This window comes from Mustela lutreola, chromosome 6 (genome assembly GCF_030435805.1).
Source record: "Mustela lutreola isolate mMusLut2 chromosome 6, mMusLut2.pri, whole genome shotgun sequence".
In the NCBI taxonomy this organism is placed as follows: Eukaryota; Metazoa; Chordata; class Mammalia; order Carnivora; family Mustelidae; genus Mustela; species Mustela lutreola.
The window spans coordinates 99,854,356-99,880,127 of record NC_081295.1 but is presented as its reverse complement, the minus strand read 5'-3'; the positions used below and the strand labels follow the sequence as shown (position 1 = coordinate 99,880,127).

The 25,772-nt window shown below is 44.2% G+C and overlaps 1 protein-coding gene across 1 annotated transcript; it reads left to right on the top strand.

Annotated features, from left to right (window-relative positions):
* The first annotated feature begins 2,430 nt into the window (after positions 1–2,430).
* Positions 2,431–24,328, top strand: GCM1 (glial cells missing transcription factor 1). Its single transcript, XM_059178269.1, has 6 exons — positions 2,431–2,521; positions 5,411–5,625; positions 17,935–18,187; positions 19,128–19,240; positions 20,204–20,335; positions 21,878–24,328. The coding sequence occupies exons 2-6, from the start codon at positions 5,533–5,535 to the stop codon at positions 22,613–22,615; spliced, it is 1,329 nt and encodes a 442-aa protein (XP_059034252.1). The 5' UTR covers positions 2,431–2,521; positions 5,411–5,532; the 3' UTR covers positions 22,616–24,328.
* Positions 24,329–25,772: the final 1,444 nt, after the last annotated feature.

Here is a 25,772-nt window from a genome sequence, read left to right as displayed (position 1 = left end):
CAGTTGGCCTCAGGAAAGTAGAAGTGCTGTTAACCAGTGTGGGACATAAGGGCACAGCTCAGTCAGAGTGTGGACAGAAACAGCTCCTCAGTTCCTTGCTGTGTCTGAGTGGGGTTGGTGGTTGGGATAAAGACAATGCGATGTTGCAGCCGGGGCCCAGCAGATGGTTGTGTGAGGAGAAGGGCCATGGAAGATTCCAGCTCCTCCACAAAGGAACCAGCAGCTTAGCTGGGGAGCTAGGACTAACACTCAGGAATAGTTAAAGGAATAGGAGGTACGGGTACTCTTACAATTAATGCAGAGCAGTTTGGTGATGCATGGAGGGGAAAACAAAAGTCCAGAAGGATGTGACCAGATATTAACAGTGGGAATCTCCAGGAGATGAAAACACATATTTGTTAAAAAGATTATCAATTGATTTTGTAATTAGGAGAAAAATGTTAGTCATAAGAGATCAAAGACAGCCTATAATTCAGTTAAGAGTTCTGGAATACCACAGAAATAAGAAATCACACATTCTAGACTAGTGTGGGAAGATCAGGAGGAGGTGGCATCTGGGGGGTTCCTGACGGATGGATAGGATTTAGACATGGATGGAAGAAGACACCCTAGAGGGGAGACCTAGGCGAGTGGATAATCATGATGGGTGTGCCAGTCACCAATTTATTTCCTCTCAGGTCTAAAATCCATTCTTGGTCCTGCTTTGTGACGCTGGAGCTGAGCTGTGTAGACCTTTCTGTTTTGCCTGTTGGCACAGTGCTTGGCTCTATCCTGCTACAGCATGCCTGGGGATGTTGAAAAGAGCCCCCTGATCAAGGAGGGACTACAAGAGCCGATCAAGATTAGTCAGATAAGGGGCGCCTGGGTGGCTCAGTGGATTAAAGCCTCTGCCTTCAGCTCAGGTCATGATCCCAGGGTCCTGGGATCGGGCTCTGCTCAGCGGGGCATCTGCTTCCCATCCTCTCTCTCTGCCTGCTTCTCTGCCTACTTGTGATCTTTGTCTGGCAAATAAATAAATAAAACCTTAAAAAAAAAAAAAGATTAGTCACATAAGCACAAGAAAATTTTTTGGGCTCTCAACATCTAGGCAGAAGAGAAATTCATTCACGAGCTGAAAGACTAGTAAGAAATCTTAACGTTGCCAAAGATCGCTTAGCAACTGCCTGACAGATCATGAGTCTTCCCAAGGCATGGGCCCTCTGGCCTGCTCATCCCTTGCTCTACAGCCTGTCTTCCATGGTCAGGACCCTCCTGACAGGCGCCTGCTGACAGCCGCCTCCTTCTCTGAACACGGAGCTCACCGCACTTTTCACACCACTTTACCTTTGGCCAGAGTATTGCCACTGCCTGGAACACCGTCCTCCATTCTTTGATGCCTTGACAAATATCTGTTTGTCCTTCAAGAGGCTGATGGGGCATCACGATGCACATCGCGGTGGTGAAAGACATTTCCCCAGATTCTCCTCCCTCCAGCTTCATACCTTCCCCTTCCACATTCCTTCTGGATGCCTCAATTCCATGCATTAGTTATCTTAGGCCTATTTGTGTCTTTGTTCATCTTTTCTGCTACGAAACTTAATACTTTAATTCTCTCTTAGATCTCCAGAGCCTAGCAGAGAGTCTGGAACATAGCGTGTGGACTGAACTGACCTGGGAGGATGTGGTATTTGGGGGGATTAAACACTCAGCGTCAGTGTGGGGGGGAGGGCGTTGGGCGGTGTAGAATAGCATTTTATAGTATTCCTGGTTTAGGAATGTTGGCCATCCAATATCTGTTCCAGTAGGTTCCATCAGCATGGTATTTCCCCACCTCTGCCTGTCCCTCTGTTCTCTCTCATACACAGGCATGGTAAGTAGTAAATGAACTTGAATCTGTTGTTAAATTAGTCCGTTTTAGGCTCAACCTACGAAATTCTGAGCAGGAAACACTTATACTTCCTCATGAAGTTCTTCTTTGTTTTTTGTTTTGTTTTTTAAAGATATTTATTTATTTATTTATTTGACCAGGGGCGGGGGCGGGGTACAAGCAGGGTGAGTGGGAGAGGGAGAAGCAAGCTTCCTGCTGAGCAGAGAACCCCATGCAAGGCTCGATCTGAGGACTTTGAGACCATGACCTAAGCCGAAGGCAGACACTTAAAGACTGAGCCACCCAGGCGCCCCCCTCATGAAGTTCTTTTTTCAGTGTCCATTTCAGTTAACATCCCCTCTTAACATAAAGGAGGGGAAAGTTCCCAGGTGAACAATAGAATATCCCTCACGTTGCTGGTGTTCTGGGGACAATTGTGCTGGTTAAGTGACTGCCTACGTCGCTCTTCTCTGGCCCAAGCCCTTAAGTCCATCCCAAGCTCAGCATCTAGATTTTGATTGGATTTTTGCCAGACCTCATTAGCATAGTGTACCTTGACCTGGATTAGGGAACTGTAGCTTCGGCTTAGAAAATGACCAGAACCTGCTGGGACCTGAACCAGAGATGAGATTTTTATGACACAGTGTTGTCTGCATCTCCATAAGAAGTCAGAAGGTAAGGAAGCCAGAAATATCGGGGCGAGGCCAATGTAAGGAATATGCTAATAGCGATCCCATTCCTACAGGATTTCAGTTCTACTTGAAATGATGAAATGATGAAATTTAAATACATTTTGCCCCAAGTTGCTTTAAAAAAAAAAAAAAAAGGAAATCTTTACAAATTAAGTTTTTTAATTCTGGAGAAAAACTGAATTATTTATTTTCTAAGGGCTGCAAACAGTCGTTCCTGTGTTTTGTTCTTAACTTTCAGGGAAATACTAAATTAAGGTTTGTTCATTTGGCAACAATTTATAACTGAGAAAATAAAAAATGAAATCTTTGTGCAGCAAGAATTTTTATTCCTCTCCCCTTAGTTTAAAAACGAAAGAGTTATGTCTGTGTTGTTTAAAAAAATGCTTAGGAATTTTTGAGATATGACTCTTGTTATTCAAAGTCTTAAAAAAAAAAAAGAGAGAAAAGTTCAGTCTGTCCCAAGGAGCTACAACAAGTTTTAGACCATCTGAGTTACTGTTGTTAATGCTCAAGAGAGGTAACCCCAATAAAGCTGTTACCATCAGGTTGCCACACGATCTCTGTGTCTTGTAGACTTGGAATCGAAATCTGAATTCAGGTCAGTCTGTAGCAGCACTTCTTCAGCAACTCAATGTTATTTCCCAAACATAGAGTTTGATTTAGAACTCCTGGGGATTTAACCTTGCATGGCAGTGTTTGAAACAGGGGTGATGGACTTCATGCTGTCTGAATCTTTGACCACTAGGTTGTAGGTGAGTGTGGTAGGGGGATAAGGGGTGAAAGACCCCTATTAGCTTATTATCTAAGGGTCATACATTCGGGTCAGCAGTCTTCTATATTCATATACTTGCCCTCAGATCTCAGTGACTGACAAGTGTTCGGGTTATATAAAGAAACGTGACTAAGGAACGGAGCCCATGGCACTTCCTCAGTTGGAGACTATTAAACTAACTCATAGTTCAGGTTTACTATTAAGTTGTTTTATGTCCCTTGTTTTTCCACGAGCCACCAGCAAATGGAGATTGCACGCATACTAACACGTTTTACTTTGTGTTCTACTAATATGCACATTTCATCTGCAGAATGATCAGTTTTTTTCCTCAGAGTAGAACATTTCCTTTCTTCTCCTTCCTTCCTTCCTTTCTTTCTTTTCCTACTTCTTTTATCTTTTTTCTTTTTTTTTTCTTTTTTGGCTAAATCTCCTTGAATCAGTTAGGATTAGAAACCAGAGTGGTGTTTCTCATGGGGGAGGAAATTCAGTGTGCAAACATTTTTGAATTCTATCATTTACATAATACGATTTAATCAGAGCAAAATGAGATAGAATCTCCGGTGGGGGGGCAGAGGGGGAGGGAAGAGGGAGATTTTTATTAGAAAACCTTGAAGGGTACTTTTGAGTTAAAGTCAGAAAACAATATTTTTATTTAAATTTTTTTTTTTTTCTAACATTCTTTTTATTTTATTTTTATGTTAAAATGTGGTATTTGTTTCATGGATACAGGTCTGGGATTCTTCAATCCTACACAACACCCAACACTTCCCACACACATAACCCTCCTCAGTGTCCATGCCCCAGCCATCCCATTCCTCCCACCTCCCCAGCAACCCTCAGTTTCCTGAGATTAAGAGTTTCTTACGGTTTGTCTCTCTCGTTTCATCTTGTTTCATTCTTTCCTTTCTTCCCCTATGAACCTCTGCCTTGAAGAAATACCATTTTAAAGCAGTAGTTCTCAAACAGTTCTGCCCCTTCCAGGGGACATCTGGCCATGTAGGGAGACATTTTTGGTTGTCACAACAAATGATGTGTTGCTACTGACACTTAATGGTCAGAGACCAAGGATGCTGCTAGACGTCCTACAGTGCACAAGATAACCTCCCACAGCAAAAAAATTGTCAGGTCCTGGGGCTCCTGGGTGGCTCTATCGGTTAAGTGTCTGCCTTCCGATCAGGTCATGATCCCAAGGTCCTAGGATCGAGCCCCACATCGGGCTCCCTGCTCGGTGGGAAGCCTGCTTCTCCCTCTCCCACTGCCCCCGCTTGTGTTCCCTCTCATGCTCTCTCTCTCTGTCAAATAAATAAATAAAATTTCTGAAAAAATTACCAGGTCTAAAGTGTTAATAATGTCCAGGTTTGAGAGGGAATCCGATTTGAGGCTATCCATTAATAATATTTGAAGATACAAAGTGTGCACTGGTTGATTGAGGAGATAAAAATTCATCTCTGGTGGGGCGCCTGGGTGGCTCAGTGGGTTAAAGCCTCTGCCTTCAGCTCAGGTCATGATCCCAGGGTCCTGGGATCGAGCCCCGCATCGGGCTCTCTGCTCAGCAGGGAGCCTGCTTCCTCCTCTCTCTCTGCCTCTCTCTCTGCCTGTCTCTCTGCCTCCTTGTGATCTCTGCCTGTCAAATAAATAAATAAAATCTTTAAAAAAAAATTCATCTCTGGCAATTTAGATTTAAAAAATACTTCTGGATACATTTGGTTGTGATGTTTCCCACTTCTGACTTGAACCACACATGTGTTGGCTAGTGTACAAAGGTAAATCTATGAAAACAGCTCCAAGCCAGCTCTCCCTCTTGCCCCAAGGTATATGGAGGACAGTGTTCTAACCATTGGCTGCAGGTGACCATGGTCCCCACTCTGGCATTCCCAGCCCGGGCCTAGCCGGGCAAAGGGCGGCCCCAACCCAGTGAGCGTGGTGCTTCTGACTCCCATGGTTGAGCTTTATTGTCACAAGATCACGAATGACTTCTACATTGTGTTTTTATTTTGTATGTTGGTGCTTGCAAAAATGTCAATGAAACAGGTTTTTCTGGCAGGCGAGAACTGATTTTTATCTCTTTAACGGTCAGTATTACTATCACTTATTTTTTAGTGTCAGAAAACAGTCTCCAGGTCTAAGTTGCTGAGTCAAGAGTGGATTGATCCGACTGTAGGAAACGCCTTTGAGAAGCAGATTCCTCACCATTTCTGTGGAAATTGGGTAGACGGAACCCTATGGATGACCTGACTGTCATGGCGCCTGAAGACCTTGATTCCGAGGACAAGGAGGTGTTAAGCTGGGATATTAACGATATGAAACTGCCACAGGTACGTACTTACATAAGAATCTGCCTTCAGCCTTTGACTCGGAAGCCTTAACTTGTTACATTCTGGAAGAAAATTGGTGAGGAGCCAAGCTGGGGAAATTGCTGTCCTGCAGAGCTTCGGCTGGGCATCTAACTGAGGAATTTTAAGAGGAGATGCCATGACCTAGAATTGGAATTGGTCTTTACCTGGCAACACTACCCCTCGCCCCACAAGAGTTACAGACTGAAACAAAGAAAATGCTGCTTCCCTTCTCTTTTCCAAGTTTGGCTTGGATCCTGTCACACCTACCCCAGCTAGCTGCTAGAATAAAGTTGATGTTAAGTTATTTGCAAATAGATTGACTTTGCACAGTGCACAGATTCCCAGAAAGCCTTATTTGCTATATAGTAATGGGTTTTTAATTTTTTTTTTTTTTTAAGATTTTACTTACTTATTTGACAGAGAGCACAGGCAGGTAGAGTAGCGGGCAGAGATAGGGAGAGAATCAGACTCTCCGCCAAGCAGGGATTCCCCATTCAGGACTCGATCTTGGGACTGACTCCAGGATTGTGACCTGAGCCGAAGGCAGTTGCTTAACCAACTGAGCCACCCAAGTGCCCCAATATAGTAATGGTTTTAAATTAAATCTGTAACTGTAATGTCCAAATGATAGTTCTCTTATGGACCAGAGCAATTCTTCTAGAGCTTGTGTAAGTAAGATGGGGTGAATATACACAGGGCTGTTTTCCAGCTACAGAGAGGCTGTTTCATTTTCTTTACCTTCATTTTTGGCATTTGACTTTTTAACTCTTAATTTGGTGGAAAATATGAATTGTGTAAAACTGACCTCCCCTGACTCCCTTTTTGGCATTCCAAGTATGTTTTCACTGAAGTTGTTGGAAAGGGTATTGGGAAGGCAGGGTGGAGATAGCCAGTACTGTTTAATGAAAAGGTCAAGTTAGTCTGCCTGACTCTGGGGAACAAATTTGTTTTTTTACCAAGGCAGGGCAGAAGAAATGGGATTCCACAGTCTCAGTTTAAAACCATTCCAGTTTTTATTCTCATGAAGACTTCCAGATCATTTCAAATTTCACTCTAATGAAGTTTTTTGTTTGTTTCTCTGTTTTCTCTTAAATTCCTACCTATGTTAGCTCTCAGTAGGTCTTAGAAGAGTTGGAAGTCAAAAAGTATACCCTGGGGGCGCCTGGGTGGCTCAGTGGGTTAAAGCCTCTGCCTTCGGCTCAGGTCATGATCCCAGGGTCCTGGGATCGAGCCCTACATCGGGCTCTCTGTTCAGCAGGGATCCTGCTTCCTCCTCTCTCTCTGCTTCTCTGCCTACTTGTGATCTCTGTTGTATCAAATAAAAAATTAAAATCTTTAAAAATATATATATACCCTGCTTTTCACTCTGTTAAGGTGGTTAAATAAACCATAGTTGAATCATATAAATATCTATTGTAGGGATTTGTCCTTATAGTTGTGCCTCTTTTTTTTTTTTTTTATTTTATTTTATTCGTTTATTTGAGAGAGAAAAGGAGAGAGAGAGAGTATGAGCAGTAGGGAGGGGCAGAGGGAGAAGCAGACTCCCTGCTGAGCAGGGCTCCATCCCAGAACGATGGGATCATGACGTGAGCCGGAAGTGAGCCACGTAACTGACAGAGCCACCCCACTGCCCCTTTATGGTTGCTCTTAATTGGTTTATGATCGTTGTTGCTGTTCTAGGAGAAACTTTAAGGTACATTTTAGTTTACCTGGCTCAAGGATGTAGATCACTTCCTTTTCCTAATTTCATGATCGTAGCTCACAAGTAGCTGTGGGGTAACCTAAGCTTCAAGAGTAGAAGTAAGCAAGGATCTGGAAGGTTTGCAGGGCCGCCTCCTCGAGCAGGGTTTTTGTTTTTTTGTTGTTTTTTTTGTTTTGTTTTTAATATTTTATTTATTTATTTGACAGACAGAGATCACAAGTAGGCAGAGAGGCAGGCAGAGAGAGAGGAAGGGAAGCAGGCTCCCTGCTGAACAGAGAGCCCGACGTGGGGCCCGATCCCAGGACCCTGGGACCATGACCCGAGCTGAAGGCAGAGGTATCAACCCACTGAGCCACCCAGGCGCCCCTCAAGCAGGGGTTTTAATGGGGTTTGAGAACCCTCTGAAGTGGCAGGTAACACTGTCTACAACATGCATTTTTTTCTTCTGGGACCAAGGACCATATCATTCATCAGATCTGTAAACAAAAGAAAGGAAACACCAGGGACAGCTCAGTTGGTTAAGCGTCTGCCTTCAGCTCAGGTTGTGATCCCAGGGTTCTGGGATCAAACTCTGCATTGGGCTCCCTGCTCTGCAGAGAGCCTGCTTCTCCCTCTTCCTCTGCCACTTGCTCTGCGTGCATGTGCTCGCGCTCTCTCTCTCTCTCTCTCTGTGTCAAACAAGCAAATAAATAAAATCTTTTAAAAAAAGAAAGGAAGCACCACTTCTCTGGAGGAAAACTTGGAACTCATGAAAGTTCACTTTCCATTATGAATTTTCAAAAACAAAAGCATTCTCAGTTTCCCAAGACATTGCATTCAGAAATTTACAAAAATACGATGTAGTTTTGAAAATGTGTCATTTATAGTAATCAAAAAGTAGGATTGCTCCTGTAAATAACTTAGTGAACTTCAGCAAGTGCCCTTGTAAATATCCCGGGGTAATGATTAGAAGTGCAGTGCCTTTGGGGCACCTGGGTAGCTCAGTCAGTTAGGCCTCTGACTCTTGGTTTTGGCTGGGGTGGTGATGTCAGGGTTGTGAGATCGAGCCATGTGTTTTCTCTCTCTCTCTCAAAAAAAAAAAGAAAGAAAAGAAAAGAAAAGGAAAAAAGTGCTGTGTCCCTTTAATATTTTCTAAGCAGAGACACCACCATCCTGATCTGGATTTGTGCTGGCTCTGGAATCGGATCACGAACCATTTGAGGTGAAAAATAAAAGGGTCTTGGAAAGATTTCCAAGCTGATTAGGTTGTATATTTTGTGAGTATTTCAAGGCCGAGTGGTTGCACTGTGTAAGCCAGGGTATGGGGACAAAATCCCGGCTTGGAATTCCAGTTCTGCCTCTTTTTAATCTGTAAAGCCTTAGGGAGTTGTTTCCCTTTACTGAGACTCCCTTTCCTCTTCTGAAAATAAGGTGGCTTCACAGACCGGTCTAGGGTTCTGGGACCTCAGTAGGAAAGCAGCCTGCCTTCTAGAACTGTCAGCCCGGCGTTAACACACCACCTGACATACATTAACAGCAGTTGATAAGTGTGAAAGTCACCCGCGAATGGCTCCACTGCTTTCAATCTGTGTGACTCTAAACCATTTTTTAAAAAAAGATTTTTATTTATATTTATCTGACAGACAGAGATCACAAGTAGGCAGAGAGGCAGGCAGAGGGAAAGCTGGGGAAAACAGGCTCCCGGCTGAGCAGAGAGCCCGATGCAGGACTCGATCCCAGGACCCTGGGATCATGACCTGAGCTGAAGGCAGAGGCTTTAACCCACTGAGCCACCCAGGCGCCCCTAAACAAGCCATTTTTAAGTCTCAGTTACCTTCTCGGTAAAAGGAAAATTGAAATTACTTACGCAAGCCGCTTAGAGCCCTGTTTGCCAAAGTATGTTCTGTGGACTATGCATGACGCAGCATTTTTGTAGGTGTTGTAAGGAAAAACAGAAGCCCCGGGTTCAATGAAGTTAAACAGATTTCTTTGCGCGGATCGGAGACGTCCATCCACGTCTATGTTGGCGGTGCTCCCAAGAGAAGGCGGTGTCAGGCTCTGTGGCTCTGACTTGTTTTTGACCCTGGAGTCCTCTCTATAGAGCCCCTCAGGTGATTCATGTTCTCAGACTACCAGTTTGGGCACCAAAAAAAATCCGGTTTGAAGGATCAGATGCAATTGCTTGTTATTGTTGTAAATTTGGTACAGGGAATTCAGAGTTTGTTTTTCCTAATTTTGTGTTCTTGCCAGGATGACTACTTCCACAGTGTGTAGGCAAATTCTGGCAACTGGTAGACCCATTTCTTTACTGCTAATCTGCTCACATGCTTCAGATTTTGAGATGAGCCACCGAGTGCTGAATGCATGTTCTGTGCCCTGAAATTCCGTAGCCCTTTGCACATCTCAATCATGCCAAGATTTATGGGCTGGTTTTTGCCAATAGTGAATGCTGATATCCTCATTAGGACATTAGATGTTCCGGGGGGCGCCTGGGTGGCTCCGTTGGTGAAGCATCCGGCTCTTGATTTCAGTTCAGGTCATGATCTTAGGGTTGGGAGGTAGAGCCCCGTGCTGAGCATGGAACATGCTTGGGATTTTCTCTCTCTCCTTCCTCTGCCCCTCCCCTGCTTGCTTGCCCTCTCTGTCAAATAAATTAAATTAAATAATTAAATTTTAAAAAGACCCAAACATTTCTGAGTAACGACAATGTATCAGACACTACAGCAGGCTCTGGGGATATGGGGGCCATGAAGCTATGCTAACTTTCATGGATGGGCTCATGATCTTTTGAGCAAATGGAATAAGGTCCGTGCCTGAATGGAGAGTCTGTGTCATGCAGAAAAATGCTGGAGGTCCTTGCAAGAGGACATATGGAATTCAGCGTGCCTTGGACATGGGGATCAAGATGGCTTCTGGCAAAGGGCTTTCTCGGAGCAATGCCTTGTAAAATGTAAAAGGGGGAAGCAAACAAGACCATCAAGGCAGAACAGGGCCCCCGAGTCCAAAAGCTATTCAGCCTCTACGTTTGAAGGAGCTTGTGCACAGGCATCCAGCAGGGTCGGCAGGGAGATGGGGGAGGCTACTGGCTGGAAAGGCGGTTTAGAAGCAGACTATCCTAAGAGGATTCAGTTATTTTCTAGGAATAGGGTAGTTACTAGGCTTTTGGGGCCAGATAGAATCGTGATTGGATCTGGGGCTGAAAGTCCTCTTGCTCTGGCTAAGTCATCCCTCCCCTCTATTTGTTTCATGGGGGCTTCCTCCTCCTCTCAGCTGCATGTTAGATCTTTATAAATATTCCTTTCACTTGCTTCTGGTCCGTCCTCTAAGGGTGGTCATGTTGACACCCTTTCTCCATAATCCAGCCCTCAGGGAGCCAGCCCTGAACCACAGGCACTCAACTTACTCAAAACCACCATTGATAAAAATCTCGGACCAGTGTGGTGTGCCAGTTTGCTTTCCCTTTTTATTCCCCTTATATTTTCATTTTACATTTCATTTTCATTTTAAAGGTGCAACTATAATTGCATTAGGGTTTGCTTGACCCAAGCAGCAAATGTCTGGTGTTGGTTTAGTCTTTCCTACATTAAAAATGTTTATTACAAGTTCACGGAAAGGGTCACAATCTCATTAATACTGACTGTAACTCTTGGCAGCTTTGAACAGCTAAGAAAGTGCTTTTTTTCTTTTTCTTGGGAAATTGGGAAAGAATTACTTCTTTTTCTTCCTAAATAGCACCCACTGTGGCAGGACGCTGAGAACACCTGTTCTGTTCCTAACACCAGCCAGTTTCTCTTAGTACAAGTACAGGGTGTACTCAGAAGCACCATTGCAGACAAACCCTGAATCATTTGGTTCCTAAGTATGCAGTTTAAACCTGTGGCCAGGGGTGCCTGGTTGGCTCAGTCAGTAGAGCATGCAACTCTTGATCTCAGGGTTATAAGTTGAAGCCCCATGTTGGGCATAGAGCTTACTTAAAAAATAGTAAAATTAAGTTAAATAAAAAACAGCAAACCATGGCCAAAGCCACACCAAGCCATTAACTCAAAAAATTCCAAGCTTTAAGTATATTCTTTTCTAGAGAAAAGATAAACATACATAGTCTAAACATAAATACAGGTCAGCCTAAAACCTGGTGAGTCAACCACAAAGAACCCATGTCTCCAGTTAATTTCCTGGACCATGATTTTAGCCAGCAGGGTTGCCTTTGCCTCAGACTTCAAAGAGAAGGTACATATTGGAGCTCTTCAGTGAGTTCAGGTGTGGCTAAATGTAATCACAATGAGCCAGGAGTAATCAGATGTGTCTTGGTGCTGAAGAGCCAACAGGTAAACTAGATTCCGGGTTTCTTGTCAGTTATTATCTGCCTGCGTGATCAGGTCACATTATTGTTGGTCTAACAGGTACACCTATGACTCTGTCCTTCTTGCCAGCGTTCCCCTTGATGTCAAGGTCATTTGAACTTCCTGGGACAGCTCCACCTATATTGGGCTCCCTTGGTCATTGAATCCCCACTACTGGAGCTAGAATCATTCTGCCACCCCGGACTCTTGTTGGGATGGGGACATTACTGAATCTGTGGTAGGAGAAACTGTCTTCTGGGTGCCTGCCGGGAGGTCCTTTGCTTAACCAAGTAGAGTGGAAAGGGAAGGAAGAAGAGTAGAGAGAAGCAAGCAATGGAGAATTTAAAAACAGGAGAACTCCAGCCGATCTTAGTGTTGTCTGAACAAATAAGGACTCTTTTTTTTTTTTAAGATTTTATTTATTTATTTGACAGACAAGAGATCACAAGTAGGCAGAGAGACAGGCAGAGAGAGAGGAGGAAGCAGGCTCCTTGCTGAGCAGAGAGCCCGATGCGGGGCTCCATCCCAGGACCCTGGGACCATGACCTGAGCCGAAGGCAGAGGCTTAACCCACTGAGCCGCCCAGCCGCCCCAAGGACATTTTTGTTTTGAATTTTGATCCTTTAACAAAGGTAGGAAATTGCCCTATTAGCCATTATAAGGAGTCACTCTTGAGTTAACTCAAAAGCATTTTGTTGAGTTGAATTTCTTCTTTGAGACCACGTGGGTTTGGTTTTCTGTTGGCGCAGAAGAGATAAGTTCCTGAAACCAAAATGCTGGTTGATTTTTTTTTTTTTCTGTGTTCCATAAGTAACATGTCATTTTTTCCCCTCTATCTGATTTGCTTAAAGGTATATCTGTATGCCCTCCCTGTTTTATTTGGAAACATTTGTTTATAAAGAAGCTATTCTTTTTTTTTTTTTTTTTTTTTTTTTTTTTTTTTTTTTTAGATTTTGTTTTTATTTATTTGACAGAGATCACAAGTAAGCAGAGAGGCAGGCAGAGAGAGTGGGGAAAGCAGTCTCCCCGAGGAGCAAAGAGCCTGATGCGGGGCTCAATCCCAGGACCCTGAGATCATGACCTGAGCCAAAAGCAGAGGCTTAACCCACTGAGCCACCCAGGCACCCCAAATTAAGCTATTCTTAGCATTAAAGAAAAATGCAGATAATTGCTTTGTATGAGAGTGGATTATATGCTAGGTGAAATCCATTTTAATATAATCAAAGTAGTGTAGGTGTTTTGATGCCATATTTCACAATTTTCATTTTCATTTTATTAGTTTTGTTTTAATAGTACATACTTAATTTTTAAGGGACCCTATTAGAACTTCAGGTAGTTAAGTAAAGCAGAATAAGGAAGATTTGGTGCTCTAGGGTTCCATGGAGTTGCAGAGATTTTGAGTGAGTTAGAGGATTAGGTCTCTTAGTAAAAAAAATTACAGAAGTCATAGAAATGTTAAACCCCCAGGGATGTTACCCCCTTGAGATTATAAAATATAAATTCGTTAGATTTCCTGTTGGAAACCTGAAGGATATTCCCTTTAAATTATAAACTTCTTAACTGAGAGGAAAAACAAAGTTACTCATGAAAAGTTAGAAATTAAAATAAACACAAGATCAGGAAAGAAGAAAACATTTTATGGAGATCCGCTAAACGACATTAAGAAATGATTATTCTTTCTTTTTAAATTTCACCTCTCTAGTGCCTTGCATTTACAAGGCTTTCAGAAGTCACTGTCATTCATTTGACACCTGGGTTCCTCTGCATTATGGGAATCTAGGTTTTGTCTTAATTTCAATGTCAAACGATGTCAAAGATTCCACTAGGCATCCAAATCAAAAGATTGGGCATAGAGAAGAGCTTGATACGAACACATTTACTCCTAGGAATTTTCTCAGGTTAATACGTTGTCAGAATTATTACTACATTACTGATGGAACTGGAAATGTAGGCTGCCAGTGAAGAGGCTGCTGGGAAGAAAAAAAAAGGCTTAAAAGATGGTCAAATGTAGGGACACCTGGCTGGCTCAGTCAGAATAACATGTGACTCTTGATCTGGAGATCGCGGGTTCGAGCCCCACACTGGGTATAGAGCCTACTTAAAAAAATAAATAAATAAACAAATAAACTTAAAAAAAAAAAGACATAATATTTTCAAATGTAAAAAATACTATAATCCCTGAAGCACCTGGCTGGCTTAGGTTTGAGAATGTGACTCTTAATCTCAGGGTTGTGAGTTCAAGTCCCACGTTGGGTGTGGAGCCTACTTAAAAAATAAATAAATAAAATATTTCTTAAAAAGAAAAGAAAATATTGTAAGCCCTAAAACAAACCTCAACAATGTTAAAATACAGTGTTCTCCAGCGATGGTGGAACCAGCCTAGAAATTAATAGCAAAGGGCAGCAGAGAAATCTGCACATACATGGTAAATAAACAGTATATTTGTAAGTCAAAAAGGAAGCTCCAATGGGAGATCAAAATATACATTGAACTGAGAGAAAATTGTGGGGAGAAAAGACGATGGAGATCATTTCTTCCTCTGAACCTCTGAGACACTCACATACAGCTTCCCCTCCTCGTGGTTCATGGGATTAATGGCGCTGACCACCCTGCAGGGGCTACTCACCTTGAAAATGAAAATCTCCGCTTTTCTTCAAGTCTGCATGGCCCTTGTCTCTGCTGCCCTGACAACTGTGCTTTGTGTCTGAATTATTCAAATGCCTCCAATCGATTTTTACAGTCCAAATCGTTAAAGGTCCACATGTTAGTGTTTGAACCCACATTTTTATTTCAGAAGATAAAATATTCTGCTTCTTGGGGCGTTTCTGTGACTACAGAAAATAAGAAGGCATTGCTTAGAGCCTTAGGTCAGAAGGCAGAGAAGAGAAGACAAGGTGTGTGGAGGAAGCAGGAAGGGGGCTGGCTGCCTGAGGTGAATCTTACCCAGCTCGGAAATCCCAGGGCATTGGGAGAGGGAGGGAAAGAGCTAGAAAAAGCCGACAGTCCACTCAGCATCTTGGCGTGGCCGCGCCTGTTTCCCGGAAGCTCTGCTCTAGCTGCCTGACGGACCACAGGGGCCTTTTGCAGACAGCACACGCCCTCCTCCATTTCCCTTCTTACCTCACAGTAGTTACAGTGAGGCACATGAAGGGTTCCCCTGAGCCATTACTCTGAGAAAGAAGGCTGTGGAGTCAAGTTATTCCAGTAAAGTCTTTGCTTTAGAGGGGCTTGGACCCCATCTTGGATTTGGTTTGACAAGGTTTAAAGCACGAAGTGCCCTCTCTGTTGGTCTTCTCCATCCTGAAAGCCGTTGGCTCTTAAAACCACATTGGCTGCTTGTAGTTCTGGATCTGGTCCTCCAGGCACGGCTTCAGATGTTTTATGTATGTTAACTCATTCAGTCTTCATAACATCCCTGTGAGGTGGGTACCTCCATTTTCCAGAGCAGGAGAGCAAGAAGTGAAGGCACCCAGAGGGCAAGGAACTTGGTTAAGACTTTGTACTGAGGCGGTCTACTTCAGGGGCCGGGCTCTTAACCAGAAGTCAGGAGACTTTGTCTAAAGGGCCAGATAGTCAGTTGGGCCATTACAGTCTCTGCTATAATGACTTGACTTGGCTGTAGTAATGTCAAGTATGCATAGACAACACTGAAGTGAATGAGATTGGCTGTGTTCTAATAAAACTTTATTTACCAAAAAAAAAAAAAAAAAAAGCAATTTGATCCATGAGCCCTATATTACAGAACCCAGCTTTTTTTTTTTCTTTTTTTAAAGATTTTACTTATTTATTTGACAGAGAGAGACACCGCAAGAGAGGAAACATAAGCAGGAGGAGTGGGAGAGGGAGAAGGAGCCCTTTGGCTAAGCAAGGATCCTGATGTGGGGCTCAGTCCCAGAACCCTAGAATTATGACCTGAGCTGAAGGCAGATGCTTAATGACTGAGCCACCCAGGTGTCCCCAGACCCCAGCTCTTAACTGTACCAACACTACCTCTACCTCATTTATGTTTCCTCAGATCCACCTTAGTTCCCACGACATGCCATTCAAATGGCAACTATCAGTATATCAAACTTAAAGTTCATAACACATCTGCTCTTGGTGGTACTTCTTTGAAGAATATTTTATCACTATGTCCATTTTGGAGAAGAGCAAAATGAGGCTTCAGAGATAGTCACTTGCCCAGAGTCTCAGGTTACAAAGCTCTTTGGCACGTTTTAAACTTGAAATCTAGGGGCGCCTGGGTGGCTCAGTGGGTTAAAGCCTCTGCCTTCAGCTCAGGTCATGATCTCAGGGTCCTGGGATCAAGCCCTGCATCGGGCTCTCTGCTCTGCAGGGAGCCTGCCTCCCCCTCTCTCTGCCTGCCTCTCTGCCTATTTGTGATTTCTGTCTGTCAAATAAATAAATTTAAAAAAAAAACAAAAACAAAAACAAAAAAAACTTAAACTTGAAATCTAACTCAGTAAACACCAACTTCCCCATGCTGCCCTTCCATCCTGTTGTTGATATTTTCTCTTTTCCTTCTAAAATGCCCCCCCCCCCGCAATATTCTATGCCTGCTTTCTTGTCAGGGAGTCAAAAGGAAGGCACCCTGACCTCTCCTTCTGGACCTTCTAGAATCTTCTCTCTGACCTTCTAGAATCTTCTTTTTTTTTTTTTTTTTTTTTTTTTTTTTTTTTTTTAAAGATTTTATTTATTTATTTGACAGAGAGAGATCACAAGTAGGCAGAGGCAGGCAGAGAGAGAGAGAGGAAGAAGCAGGCTCCCCGCCGAGCAGAGAGCCTGATGCGGGACTCGATCCCAGGACCCTGAGATCATGACCTGAGCCGAAGACAGTGGCTTAACCCACTGAGCCACCCAGGCGCCCCACCTTCTAGAATCTTCTTGATGAAAAATGTTCTTCTGTCATGCCAGGTCTCTGGAGGGTATGGGAATAGACACAGCCTAAGTTTGAGTATGGAGACTGCTTAGCAAATGTCATTCTTTTTTTTTTTTTTTTTTTTTAAAGATTTTACTTATTTATTTGACAGAGAGATCACAAGTAGGCAGAGATGCAGGCAGAGAGGGGGAAACAGGCTCCCCATTGAGCAAAGAGTTTGATGAAGAGCTCCATCTCAGGTCCCTGAGATCGTGACCTGAGCCGAAGGCAGAGGCTTAACCCACTGAGCCACCCAGGTGCCCAGAGATTATCGTTCCTGAGAATGAAGCAGGATCGGTCAAATGCAGGATCTATGCTCCAAAGGGCCGGAAGAATGGGAGCTTCAACATCAGTGCCTAACATTTATTGAGAGCTTATTCCATGCTAGGTGCTATGCTAAGTATTTTTTATATATTATCATATTCTCAGAGCCATACTTAAGGTTGGCAGATCTTGTTATCCGTATTCTACAGATAAGGAAACAGAAGGACAAGAAGCCCAATGACAAATGCCATAAGGATTGAGTGTACTGATGATCTTTCATAAGGAGAGCTTAGATATTCACACAGGGTGAGTAGTGCTAGTGCTAGTGCTAGGCAAGAATGTAGAACTTTGCAGCCAAAGTAAACTCCCCCTCCTTGTTGGAGGCCCATGGATCTAGAAGTAAGAGAAAAAGGAAGAAGTTCTCCCCAGGGGAGAAAGTGGCTATCAGAACCCTCCCAAACCCGGGCTCTCTAGTTTTCCCACTGTTCAGCTCTGGTGACTGCATTCACCTTCCCAGTAAGGTAACTAATGTGTTATGAGACATCTCACTACCCTGCCACAGAGCACAATCACATTACTTCACCTCAAAAATTCTTCGTGGGAGATGGTCAATAAGTCTTCTCTCCAAAGCCTAGAGAATCATCACATAGTAGAACTCAGGGGAGGTGGGAAGTACTGAATGACAGCCCAGCTTGGCCAGGGAGCAAACATTCCGTAGACCCAGCAGGCCTAATGGTGTCATTACGCCGAGCTCAGATCCTGTTGTTGGGAGTGAAACGCTGGTTGGTCTTTGCCAAAGGTCTCCACAGCTCTTGGAGGCCAAGACAACCTTCACATCTAAGAACAGTTGGTGTGTGTTTTTTTTTTTAAGATTTTACTTACTTGAGAGAGAGAGCATGAGATGGGGTGGGGCAGAAGGAGAAGCAGACTTCACGCTGAGCAGGGAGCCCAATGCAGGGCTCTGGCCAGGACCCTGCGATCATGACGTGAACCGGAGGCAGACGCTTAACCAACGGAGCTGTGCAGCCAGCCTACACAGTTGTGTTGTCTCACTTAAAATACAGCAGTATGCTTTGTGTCTCTAACAGAATGTGAAAAAGACTGACTGGTTCCAGGAATGGCCCGACTCCTACGAGAAGCACATCTACAGCTCAGAGGACAGGAACGCACAGCGGCACCTGAGCAGCTGGGCCATGCGCAACACCAACAACCACAACTCCCGCATCCTCAAAAAGTCCTGCCTGGGCGTGGTGGTGTGCAGCCGTGACTGCTCTGCTGAGGAGGGCCGCAAGATCTACCTGCGACCCGCCATCTGCGACAAAGCCCGGCAGAAGCAGCAGAGTGAGTAGCGTTGGGGGTACAGCGAGGAAGCTGGCGTCCAGCAGCCTCCTCACCCCTCGGGGTTTGCCCTGTGGTTCTCCCCGTGCTCAGAGCACCCACCAACAAAACCACTTCCTTGGGTTAAGGCCCCTGACTCAAGGCTTCTGTTCAAAAGCGTAGGTATCACTTAGGGGACTCATACTAGTTCATCAGAGGACCCACATAAAGTCTAGGAGAACATTGTTGATCACACTTGACCACGTGACATCTTGGGGAATGGGTCCCATCCCCCACCCTCGCCCAGGAGCTCAGTGAATGGTTTGGTCTGGAGTGGGAGCAGTGGGACGAAGTTTGAGATTCGACTCCAGTCCATGCCATTTAGGTCCATGCCATAGTCGGGTTCATTGTGTTCTTCTTTATCATGTCCATCGGATTGTGAAACAGATGCATCCAGCATTCCCCTGTGCCCTGCCCGCTTCGGACCTCAGGTTACTTCATGTTCTTTCCTTGTAAGCTGTCTTGAAAACTGGCTCTCCTGAAAGGGTCTGGTCTCAGTCATTTACACTTTAATGAACATTTAGGGGCTGTGCTTCTCTTCTGTGACTTTGCTCTTTGACCCTTAATTCTCACTGGGAAGTGAAGGAATTCTGTCCTCTTCTCTACAAAGAATTTCAGGTCTCAGTAAATATGGAGGGAGGGATTTTCTGCTCAAAAGAGCTCTCCCTTGACTTGTGAGATATCCCAGTCTGTAGGAAACCGCTTCCTCTATCCCTGTGTGAGACTGGTCTGGGAGGCTTTGATGGCCAGGCCTCCGGGGGTCAGAGGTAATGCCCAGTGGAAGGGAGCCCAGAACACTGCACCCAGGCCCATTCTCTGCCATCCCAGAGTTAAGTACCAACTGCGGGGGCTGCACAGACTCAGGACTCAGTTGGCAGGGTCACCTGCTTGTGCTCTCTTACAGGGAAACGCTGTCCAAACTGCGACGGGCCTCTGAAGCTCATTCCTTGCCGAGGCCATGGGGGCTTCCCGGTCACCAACTTCTGGAGGCACGACGGACGCTTCATATTCTTCCAGGTTGGATTTGACTTAGAGTTAGGAGATGCCATTTTCTCTTTAATTCCGGAAGTGTGCGCAGAGCATAGGGGGAGGTTTCGTACGGGAGATGGGCAGGGGAATGCGAGCCCATACCAACCCCGAGGCACACTCTGGGCAAGCAGATGGCTGTACCCACACATGCACACAGGCGCCAAGACCCGGAGCCCCAGGAGGGGAGTTGGCTGATTCCACCTCCGGCCCCTGGGGGGAGGCACCCTGCAATAATCTCATTACACTCAGGCTAGCACAGTGCTGTGGCCTGGGGTTGGCTTCAACAAACCCAAAATGTGGGTGTGCAGGATTCCTTGAGGAGGCGGTGCTAAAAGCAGGTTAAAAGTCTGGCTTCTGATGGCAGAAGGTCCGTGGTGTGCTGGTCAACCAACCTTCCAGAAAGAAAATATCCCAATGGCTAGCGTGGGCCAGCATCTGTGATCATAGCGGTTCCCATCGTGGCTCATCTCCAGCTGCCAGCCAGCTCCCAGAATTCCCAAGCATTCTATAGCTGGCTCTCAGCTTGGACAGCTCCAGCATGCTTTGAATTCCGGCTCCCCGCTCATTCATGGGGGGATAGGGGGAGGAGTGTCCCCTCCATAGCTGGTGGAGTGGCCCCATGCCTCAGTTTCCTACTCTGTAAGCTGGGGCAGTGGTAATGGCGGCAGGATTGATGCTCAAGGGTCAGTGAGGTCGTGTGTGTTGTGGCCTCCTCTCACACCGCAGGAAGCACTTTGTAGTGTCGCTTGTTATGATTGCGAGTGTGACTTCACCAGGTGGGCGAGGGGCACCATGTTCAAAGGCGGGCAGGAAAGCACGTGACAGGCCAAAGAGCTTTATGAAGTCTTGGGCCAGCAGCAGCACCCGGTCAGGTGGCAGGGCATGGGGTAACATTCTACACACCGTGAGGTCCAATATTGCTGTTTATTTTACCTCCTTGTCTCTTGTAAGTCAAAGGGAGAGCACGATCATCCAAAACCAGAAACCAAATTGGAAGCCGAGGCAAGAAGAACAATGAAAAAAGCACATGCAGCGGCATCTGCCTCTGTCCCCTCAAAGCTGAAGGAGAGCCCAGATACAAAGGTAACCTGTCCCCTGTGTGCTCAAAACATATGGCAACTCCCCACACTCGTGGTGAGGACAATACCCTTCTCCAGTCCCTCTCCACAAATGAGGTCGAAACCATCCCATCTGGCTCATCTATAGGGTAGCATCCCCCAGAAAAAAGAAATAGAATTGGGTTTTCCTCTTAATTTCTGCCATCTTGTAGCATGCTCTCAGATACTCTTAAGCTTCATGTAATTTTAGAAACATCTTTCTTGCTACAATTACAAGGAGAGACTTGGATTAGTACTTACCCTCTATTTGGCACTTTATATTTTGGTTCAGAAGTGAACCTAAAGTGGTCTTGGCAAAATACCATTCCAAAATGGGCATTCTTCCCCTAAATAGATTAGCAGACTCGACCCAGAGGAAATAACCAGGAAGTTTCTGAAAACATTGGCCACCTGTGGGGTTGGGGGTTGGAGAGGCCACACTGTGATGTGAACTGTCTGGCTTTATGGGCATCATATTAAAGGTTGGTGGGTTTGTCTGCTTGATAGTGATGCTAATTCCTGTATTTTACTGTTGCTCTGTGCTCCACATTTCTTTTCATGAGGACCGAGATGGAGCCTGTGCATTCCCTAGAGGTTCTAAATATGCCTTACGTAGAAAAAGAAAATGTCACTCGGGTCAGTTATAGGGACATGTGAGCCCCTGAAACCGAATGGCAGTTTCTTCACTCCTCCTCCCAGCCATGGGACAAGTTGAAGGGCATTTCCTCACACTCTACCTGGTCATAGTCTCTCTATCTCTACCTTCTTGTTACATAAGCAAGCAGATCACTTAATTCTCAGCCAGTTTTTTTTTCCCTGAGTTGAATTGGAAATTAGTATGTATGCTTCCTTTATTTATAGAAATAAACTTGCTACTTAATTTTATAGAGGCCCTATTTATGGGTCAACAAAATCCCCCTTGGACTTGGAGAAAAGGCTCTTGAGAAGAAAAACAACAGAACAACCCTAGTCTCTCAGACTGCAAACAGTACTAAAAAATAGAAAAGTCAAGGAAGGAAATGACGTGTGTGTGTGTGTGTGTGTGTGTGTGTGTGTGTGTGAGAGAGAGAGAGAGAGAGAGAGAGAAAAGGAGAGAGAGAGAGAGACTGGGTGAGCAAGCAAGACAGAGATCCCCTGAGAGTTACACTGACTATAATATAAATCTTTGAAGCTTTAGTTTGATTTTTCTTAAATAGTCTCTTACAAGTTTCTCACAAGGACAGTTACTCTATCAGATTTGTGTTTGAGGGTGAACCATTTTCAACACACTCTGCTCAGAGTCAGAGGAGTGAGAGTGACACAGCCCGTGCTGGTGAGTAGGCTGTACAGTGGACCTGGAGGCAACCTTGACTTCTTTCAGACTTTAAGTGCTTGTGGTGAAACCCCACTGTGCGTTTGCGCTTCAAGTATGTGAGGAATGAGGAAAGTCGGACAGAGCGCTTACTTGTACAGAGTAACTCTGGGTTCCTGTGGTAGTTGTGTCAATTTGCTTAACTTATTAATGTGAGCTTTTCGCTTTCCTTTCTAGTCTCTTCCAGGTGAAACCCAAAGTTGGGGAAGTTTTCCTTTAACTTGGTCTTTCCAGGAGGGCGTCCAGTTGCCCGGTAGTTACAATGGACGTTTAATAGCTAACACTCCCCAGCAGAAGTCTCTGAATGATTGCTTGTTCTTCTCCAAGAGCTGTTGCTTGGGGGGAACCACTGACCTGGCAGACCCCACTTCCACCTTGGGCCCCACTAAGCTCTATGACAAATGCAAACTGTCCAGTAGTTGGATCTGTAATGGTGGGGACCTGCTTCATCCTGTTTCCGGAGTCTTCTCTGACTACGGTGATCGGCAAACATGGAATATAAATACTGCCTTGGGGAGACAGTCTCTTAATGACAACTGTTGTCCCAGTTATCCTTTCCCTCTGACCAGCTGGCCTTATGACTTCTCCCCTTCCCAGAGCTCTGCAGAACCCTTTCCCCAGCAGATTCCAGTGGAACCGCCTGTGGCCGAAAGTAGCTGTCGCCCATTATGGCCTAATCCAGGGGGTGAGCTTTATGAAGAGAGGCTGCATGTGGATTTTAACAGCTGCTGCCCTTCCTCCACATGCCACTCACCTCAGGAAGACCCCTTTCTCCTTACCTACGCCTCCCATCCCCACCATCAATACTCATTGACAGGCAAGAGCAGCAAATGGGATTTTGATGAAGACATGAGGGGCGTGGGTTTGGATCATTACAGCAATGAGATGCTTCTCAACCTCTGTCCTTTAAGATGATCCAAACTGAAAACCTTGTACCCTATTAGCAGGACTACAATTTAGTGCAGACTCTCTGGAAAACAGTATGGAAGGTTCCTTAGAAAACTCAAAAGTAGAACTACCTGCACTCCCGTGGTCATTGCAGCAGCATTCACAATAGCCAAAGTATGGAAACAGCCTAAGTGTCCATCAGCAGAGGAATGGATAAAGAAAATATGGTGTGTGGTATATATTTATATATATATATATATATACACACACACACACACACACGCATATACAGTGGACTAGATTACTCAGCCTCACAAAAGTGAGGAAATCCTACCATTTGCGACAACATGGATGGACCTTGAGAACATTATGTTAAGTGAAATAAGTCAGACAGAAAAAGACAAATACTGTGAACTCATTTACATGTGGAATCTAAAAAAAACCCAGACTCATAAAAACAGATCAGATTGGGGTTGCCAGAGGTTACTGGGGCAGGGCGGGAGTCATGGTGGGGAATTGGGTGAAGGCAATCAAAAGATAACGAAACTTCCAGTTTTAAGATAAATGTACATTTATGTAATTTTGGAAGCTGTAATGTACAACATGATGACTCTGGTTAGCAATATTGTATTGCATGTTGGGAAGTTGCTGAGAGAGTAGATCTTAAATGTTCCTACAATGGGGAAAAATGTGTAATTATGTGAAGCAATGGATATTAACTTACTGTGGTAAAAAAATTTGGCAGTAAATACATATATCGGGTCATTATGTTTTACATCTTAAACTTACACAATGTTATATGTTAATTATATCAATAAAACTGGAAGAAAAAAAAGATTACCCAGATTTTTTATAACCATTCAAAAAAACTGTTTTAAGAAATGGCTGAAAAAATTTCTTTGGGCAAGAGCTTTCAGAACATAACCACAGGTAAATCAGAACCAACTGCAACTGTAAATCTGCAACAAGCAGAAGGCAAGACTTCCTCACACAAGTAATTTGGGTCTTCTCCTATTCCAGTCCTCTCATCCTTAGCGAGGAATGGAAACTTGTCTGGTCTGTGGTGAGAAATGTCCTCTGCTTTTTCTTCCCCCTCGTTATTTGGTGGTGGTGGGGGTCCTCAGCATCTCCACTGCATTATCTGTTACATTGCCCTTGAATCCTATCAAACAGCAGAGATGGGAAGAGCCCACCTACCTAGGATCTCACCTCTGCCTTCTGGGAAGCTGAAGCTGACGCTGAAGCAACAGGGATAAAGGGTAAAAGAGCTTCACAGGTGTAGAAAGATGAAGATTCCACCACAGAGGGGTTTAATGCATTGCCTAGTATTAAACCTGTGGGGTTGATTCGTGAACTCTGCACTTTCTGGTTGATTTCTAAGACTTGTCAAGACAAGGAATATGACCTGATTCCATCTAAGACAAAGACCAAGACTAAATGGCTGCAGGAGGAGAAAATCCCATCGTGCCAAATGGCTTCCTGCTCTTCCTTCTCACTTTCCTTCATGGCCTTCCCCTTCCATGAAGGCTTAGACTCTTATCCCATTTAACTTTGTTTTTATAGTGGCTAAATCAGTGCCAAGTTCCTAATAGGAGCTTGAGAAATGTTAGCTCAGAAAAGTCCTTGCGTAATGAATGTGGCCATGGTTGGCCAGCCATGTTTGAATGCCAGTTCTTTGCTAAAGTACTTGACAATAAAAGATGACCCTAGACATAAAATCTGGAAAGAACTGTGCAATAAACAAATATTTTCCGAAATTAATTATTTTTCTTTCTATTTAAAGGATAACAAATGCACGTAATACAAAATTTGGTTGCTGGTATCCTCCTCAAGGCAATATTGACTCATTTCTTGTCTACTAGAGAGAGAGGTATTCTTTGTGTACATAGATGTGTGTGTGTATAGTACCATACCAGATTCATTTCTAGCATGGCTTTTGTCATTTTAGGACATAGTCTGGGCTTCAGGTCCTTATAAGCATATAGGACCTTATAAGCATTTTGCTTGTATTTGCTTATTGCCTCTTTTTTGTTTTAAAGACTTTATTTGAGAGAGAGACCACAAAAGAGGGGGAGGGAGGGTAGAGGGAGAGGGAGAAGCAGAAGCAGACTCCCCACTGAGTGGAGAGCCCAATGTGGGATTGACCCCAGGACCTAGAGATGGTGACCTGAGCCAAAGGCAGATGCTTAACTGACTGAGCCACCTAGGCACCCCAGGTTGTCTCATTTTTAATGGTACAGAATACATTCCATGACTGTATTATAATTAACTTAAGTAGTCCTCTATTAGCAGACATTTAGATTGGGTTGAATCTACTTAATTTGTTTTCTAAGTGCATAAAACTTAGAGTTTAACAGAGTTCTAAAGCAAGTGCTTATGTAAGCACCATTCAGGCCAAGAAATAGAACTTACTGACAGTAAGTCAAAGTCCCCTGATAGGAGCCCCTAATCTCACCCACTCCTGATCTTAAACCCTTTTCTGCATCCCAAACATTATGTAATTGACTGGCTTTTTATATTTAACTACATTTGCATGTACTTTGAAACAATAGTTCGGTTTTGCCTTTTGGGGGAAGATTAACAAATAGAATCATATAGGATACTGTAAAAAAGTTGAAATACAGCTTACATACAGAAGAATGCACAAATCATCTATACAGCTCAGTAAATTGTCACAAGCACACACCAATCTAGCCATCAGCTAGTTAGCATGTAGTTTGCTCGAGATTGTCTCCATAAGAATCAGATTGCTTTGTGGGTTGTGGTTTGTTATTTTCAGTCATAGTAAGGTATTTTTTCAAGTTGATTTAAGTAATCTCTGCACCCAGTGTGGGGGCTCAAATTCACAACCATGAGATGAGGACCTATCTGCTCTACCAACAGAGCCAGCCAGGTGCCCCTAAATTATTTTTTCACCCATAAATGCCTTTTCTCCATGCTCTAAAGCAAGCGATCTGTGCTTGCTAAAAATTTTGGCTCAAAATTCTGAAAAGTAGTGTGCCAGAAATTCAGTTCTCCTCTGAGATTTCCAGGGTTTTGAGTCTCCTCTTCTACGTGGTCCTTGAGTCTGTAACCACTGGATCCAAGAGCTTGAACTAAGTTTTTCAGGGTCACTTGTGCAAATAACTGAACAGACATCTCTCTCACTATTTCCCAAATAAGTTTATCCAGCATGTTTTTACTG